Source organism: Carlito syrichta, unplaced genomic scaffold (genome assembly GCF_000164805.1).
Source record: "Carlito syrichta isolate Samal-C Ts95f unplaced genomic scaffold, Tarsius_syrichta-2.0.1 Scaffold303721, whole genome shotgun sequence".
In the NCBI taxonomy this organism is placed as follows: Eukaryota; Metazoa; Chordata; class Mammalia; order Primates; family Tarsiidae; genus Carlito; species Carlito syrichta.
Genome location: NW_007247817.1, coordinates 555,817 through 561,816, shown reverse-complemented (window position 1 = coordinate 561,816; position 6,000 = coordinate 555,817). Strand labels below are relative to the sequence as shown.

Sequence of the window (6,000 nt, the reverse complement as noted above, 5' to 3'; positions counted from 1 at the left end):
CCACCACAGCCTCGACCTGCTGGGCTCCGGCGATCCTTCCGCCTCAGCCTTCCAAGTAACTGGAACTACAGGTGCGCGCTACCACACCCGGCTAATTTTTGATTTTATGTAGAGATGAGGTCTCACCAAGTTGCCCAGGCGGGTCATGAACCCGCGGGCTCAGGCCATCCACTCACCTTGGTCTCCCAAAATGCTGGGATGACAGGCTGAGCCACTGAGCCCGGCTGGTCATGCATTTTAAAAATATTCAATAGAGATTATCTGGGAGGTGCAACTATGGGCTATTGGAATTTCTTTTTTATAACTTTCTGCATGTGGAATAATAAATAAATGTCATTGGAAAAAACGATTGTGCCCAGAAGGGTGTCACCTCCCAGGCTTCTGTGAAAAATGGTACAAAGTCATGTGATTTCTAGACACGCATCTGCCTTACCTGCTTGTCATCAAAGATGGTCCACCAGAAACTCTGGTAGATTGAAGGAGCCTGGTGACTGTGACTTTGCCAGCATTTAGAAGGTGATGTGTGTTGGGAAGATAATCAAAAATATTCCAGGCCGGGCGCGGTGGCTCAGCCTGTCATCCCAGCACTTTGGGCGACCAAGGCGAGAGTATTGCCTGAGCTTGGGGGTTCGAGACCAGCCTGGGCAACTTGGTGAGACCTTGTCTCTACAATAAATCACAAAAACATAAGCCAGGCATAGTGGCTGGTGTGCGTTTATAGTTCCAGCTACTTGGAAGACTGAGGCGGAAGAATTGCCTAAGCCCAGCAGGTGGAGGCTGCAGTGGCTGTGAGCGTGCCACTGCACTCTAACCTGGGTGACAACAGTGAGACTCCAACTCAAAATGTTTATATATATATACATAAAATTCCAGACAGTGACCATATCTTAATTTTTTAAATTCTTTTCTGGACTATCTGTTCAAAAATATAAAGCATGAAGACAAGTTCTCTACAGATAAAGAAATCTGGAAAGTAGAATAAAGAGATATCTTTCCTGAACCAGACATGCTAGTAAAAAACAGTGCCTTATTGTTTAATCAGTATAAACTGAAGATTGTGGGATTTCTTTCTCTCTCTTTTCTTTTTTTTTTTTTGAGTTGGAGTCTCACTCTGTCGCCCAGACTGGAGTGCAATGGCCACTCCTGGCCACCACAGCCTCGACCTTCTGGGCTCCGGCCAGCGATCCTTCCGCCTCAGCCTTCCAAGTAGCTGGAACTACAGGAGTGTGCTACCACGCCAGCTAATTTTTGATTTATGGTAGAGATGAGGTCTCGCCAAGTTGCCCACGTGGGTCTCGAACCCGCGGGCTCAGGCAATCCACTCATCTCAGCCTCCCAAAGGCGCGGGATTACAGGCTGAGCCACCGAGCCCGGCTGGATTTCTTTCTCTTAAAGATGGCGCTCACATCCCCAAATCTGTTTCTAGTGGTTATGAACATATTAAGTGCCAAGGCAGTACCTGTGAAAGCAGGTGGGACCCGACTTGATACACCTCAGTCATCCATATTAATTCACACAGTGGGTCACAGGAACTGGGTACCCATTTTGTTCTGCAATTAATCATAATTTTCCTGCTTTGTTACATACAGCAGTGACTATATTAACTGCATATTATATTTACAAAGTATATTCATTTTCCATGTAGTCTTTTAATTCCTTTGTACTTCTCCTTTGCCATTATTTTAAATATGCTTTGAGGCCAGACTCGGTGGCTCAGCCTGTAATCCCAGCACTTTGGGAGGCCGAGGCGAGTGGATTGCCTGAGCTCTTGGGTTTGAGACCAGCCCGGGCAACTTGATGAGACCTCGTCTCTACAATAAATCAAAAACTAGCTGGGCGTCGTAGTGCACGCCTATAATTCTGGCTCCTTGGATGGTTGAGGCAGAAGCATCACAGAGCCCAGCAGGTTGATGCTGGGGTGGCCATGAACATGCCATGGCACTCTAGCCTGGGTGATGGAGTGAGACTCCAACTTAAAAAAATAAAAATAAAAATAAATAAATAAATAAGTATGGTTTGAAACGTGATTCTTTTATTAAAAGAACTTTATCTCTCTTTTTTGGGTGTGGGTGGGGTGGCATCACAAAAATGCTTTACCTTTATTAAAAGTTATGAAGAGTTCTACTATTATTTTTTAATATTATGCATTTACTTCTTTAATTTATCCTTTAGAACTAACTCTTGTGCATATCAGAGAGTCTGAATGGCAATTCTAGAATCTGACCACGTGAAGACTTGTAGAAACTCCAAGGCTTAAATTAAATGGATCCTTGTGATGTGTAGAGAAAATATACCCTTTAATTATTTTCTCCAATGAAGAGTCATCAGTAGTGCTTATCTCTTGGTTTATGCCACAATCAGAATAATGATTTGGAGCAGTGCCTGAACTCTAGCACATTTCCACTGAGAAATACAGTCCTTTTTAGAACATTAAAGTTGAAACAGAAAGGATAAACCTGTCACAACAGATCAAAAGATATAAAGGGGTCCTGGGATTGTCATTGTTGACTAGTGTCCTTCCTGACTGTGACTCCAATTGTTCTCTTATGTCTTTGGATAATCTGCTTAAACCTTAGTACTAGACTTTGGATGCTGAAATAGTCTTGAAACTGACTTGCTGTTAAGACTAGAATTATTCATTAATAATGAGGGGACACTTCTCTTGGTTCCTTTTTTTTTTTTTTTTTGACTGGGGTCTCACTCTGTCGCCCAGGCTGGAGTGCAGTGGCATGCTCACAGCCACGGCAGCCTCAAGCTGCTGGGCTCAAGCAGTCCTTGACCTCAGCCTTCCAAGTAGCTGCAACCACAGACATGTACCACCATGCCCGGCTAATTTTTTAAATTATTATCATTAATTGTAGAGACCAGGTCTCACTGTGTTGCTCAGGCTGGTCTCAAGCCCCTGATCTCAAGCAATCCTCTTGCCTCCGCCTCCCAAAGTACTAGGATTACAGGCGTAAGCCCCCGAGCCCAGTAATTTTATTTTATTTTTTACCCATTTGTGGCTTCAATCATATTGAAGTGACCTTTAGAATGTGTCAATACCTTATTCATCAACCTCTGCGAGCTTTCTGTGTCAAGCTGACTGCTACGCATTTTGTGTTTGCTTCAACCAGCCTGTCTCCCCCAACACATTTCTTTTCCTTCACATGACTGTTTGAAGAACTCACCCAATTTTCATGACAGTCAATATGTGATGGTATCAAGGTGCATTTTAAGATGTGTTTGTGGATCATTCATTTGCTTATATAAAATATATTTATTGAGGGGCCCCTATGTATCAGGTACCGTACTTGGCCCAGAGGATGGAATGTTGAACAAGACAGACATGGTCTCTGATGTACATAGTTGATCTTACATTCTAAAAGGGGGAAATGAAAGAAACAAGGAAGGGAGGACGGAAGGAAGGAACTCCATCACATTGGGAGTGGAGTGTGGTTTTCACTCTATTGCAGGAAGAGATGCCTTAGCTTCCTTCAGATTCTCAAGAGGATCTGTGACCAGCAAAAAGGTCAAGAACCATTTTTGGAGGAATTTCTGCTTTGGGTGGGAAGTTGGACAATAAGAGTACTTTCACCTTGGAAACTGTGGGTTTCTTTTACACACACACACACACGGTGCTGGGGTGGGGGAGACTTGCCTCTTGCCCTTAATATGCCCTGACTGCTGACCTGGGCCTTTTTGCAATTGTCCAGCTGCTGTTCCTACGTCGGACGCCGAGGAGGAGGTCCACAGGCCATATCCATCGGGAAGAACTGTGACAAATTTGGCATCGTGGCTCACGAGCTGGGACACGTGGTTGGGTTCTGGCATGAGCACACCCGACCAGACAGAGACCAACATGTCACCATCATCAGAGAGAACATCCAGCCAGGTAAGGAGGCCTGGGTGGAGTATGGAAGCCACTGGCCAGGAGGGCGGCACCCTCGGGGCCAGAAGTGAGGGTGGGAGAGGACTTGCCAGGATCTGAGCAATGCTAACTGTTGACCATGGAGCAGAGACCCTGTAGAGCAGGTGCTTGTCACCAGCATGACTTCCATCCATCGGTGGCTGTCACAGCTTGTAGGTCAGAGCAGAAGCAAAATGATTTTCCACGTCGTAAAGGACAATGAAACTCAGCTCTGTTTCCTAAATGGAACACCATCGACCAGAACAGTGTTGCAGTATCAGAGCTGATAGACCAGAAAACCAGTTCTCCTGGCTGCCTTTCTGAGAGTCATGTTTCCTGACTTAGGCCAACACCTCTTTTTGAAACCGAAATACAATGAGGCCATGAGAACATGTGGAAACACTGTTAATACCTGAAAACGTTCTGCCCCAAGGCAGATCATGTGTCTAGATTTTTAAAAATTACCTTCTGATGTCAAATAAATCATATAATAGAATTTCATCTTGAACTTGAAAGTAGTAGCTAAATAATACGGTTGCCTTAAAGATGCTTTCGAATCTGAATTGGCAACTCTTTTGGATTGAATTTTTTTTTTTTTTTTTTGAGTTGGAATCTCACTCTGTCGCCCAGGCTGGAGTGCAGTGCCATGCTCACAGCCACCCCAGCCTCGACCTGCTGGGCTCAGGCAATTCTTTTGCTTCAGCCTTCCAAGTAGCTGGAACTACAGGCACACGCTACACACCTGGCTAATTTTTGATTTATTATAGAGATGAGGTCTCGCCAAGTGCCCGGGCTGGTCTCGAATCCGCGGACTCAGGCAGTCCACTCGCCTCGGCCTCCCAAAGTGCTGGAATGACAGGCTGAGCCACCGAACCTGGCCTGGGATTGAATTTAGCTCTTTGATTTTGTTTTCTTTCTTTTTCTTCCAGTTGCAAGATCTGAGTTGTCGTTCTATTTAATTTTGGGGAAAGCAGTTTAATAACTAATCTGTCTGCAAACCTGGTTTAAGAATTTTGAGTGGTATTCGGGGAGGGGTCTTGGGGTGGTGGGGCTTGGGGAGCACAGGGCTTACTCTAAATTGCACATTTCCAATCTAGTAAAAACAGCGACAAGAACTGCCATGAATCCGGTGATTTGCCTGATTGGGCTCAGAGAGCCCTGGGAAGTTGCCAGGGGCCCTCCTGTTCCCTCCTCTGCTTCCTTTCAGGTGCCCAGCTCAGTTTTCAAAGGCCTTAACAGAGTGTTGTGTCACAGGTCAGGAGTATAATTTCTTAAAAATGGAAGCTGGGGAAGTGAGCTCTCTGGGAGAGACGTACGACTTTGACAGCATCATGCATTACGCCCGGAACACCTTCTCAAGGTTGGAACCCATGCTTACGCCTCGTCTGTGTTTTACTGTGCCTGCCGCAGCCAGGGGTTGGATTCCTGGAGGTCTGCCGAGAGCGGGTCCCTGCATGCCCCTAGCACGACTGGCCTGTCTGTCCTTGAAACACGGCGGCCTCTGGGCCACAGTGAAATATAATCTAATCAGGTTCCTGCTAATAAGGTTGAATCCCATTGTGAAGCTGGCATTCCATCACGCCGTAATGTCACAGGCAGCAAACTGGAAAGGGGAAATTGTCGAGAGGTTGGCTGGCAGAATAACTTAGAGACTCTGTGTAAGATTTCCGGTGGGTGGGGAGATCTTCTAAAACATGCCCTTGTAGAAGCATGGTGATGCTCGCTGGATCCCCTAGAAGAGATTTGCTTGATTGGAAGCCAGGCCGAGTCAGGGCTGGGGGGGCTGTCAATCATGGATTCATTTCAGAGGTTAAGACAGTAAGCTCCAGTCGGCTCTCAGGGGCACAGGTAGCTGGGAATGGCGTGAGAGGAAGGATCAGGTTCCCGCCTGCGGGTCACTGATGATAGATGCTGGTGTCCCCGAATAGGGCTGGACTAGTTATTTATGAGCAGGACAGATGTGATCTCATTGACCACCAGGGTCTGCTGGAATGAGCTGTTCTGATGTGCCGTGCTGAGCGGATGTTATGGATTTTCTTTTTTTTGAGTTGGAGTCTCCCTCTGTCGCCCAGACTAGAGTGCAGTGGCCACTCCCGGCCACCGCAGCCTCG

The 6,000-nt window shown here is 46.2% G+C and overlaps 1 protein-coding gene across 1 annotated transcript in view; it reads left to right on the top strand.

Moving 5' to 3' along the window:
* TLL2 (tolloid like 2) overlaps nucleotides 1–6,000 on the top strand; it is a 123,185-nt gene that overhangs the window by 59,993 nt on the left and 57,192 nt on the right. The window contains exons 6-7 of the mRNA XM_021712915.1: nucleotides 3,696–3,874; nucleotides 5,144–5,249. Coding sequence (XP_021568590.1) covers nucleotides 3,696–3,874; nucleotides 5,144–5,249 — 285 coding nt within the window. The remainder of the gene's footprint in view (nucleotides 1–3,695; nucleotides 3,875–5,143; nucleotides 5,250–6,000) is intronic.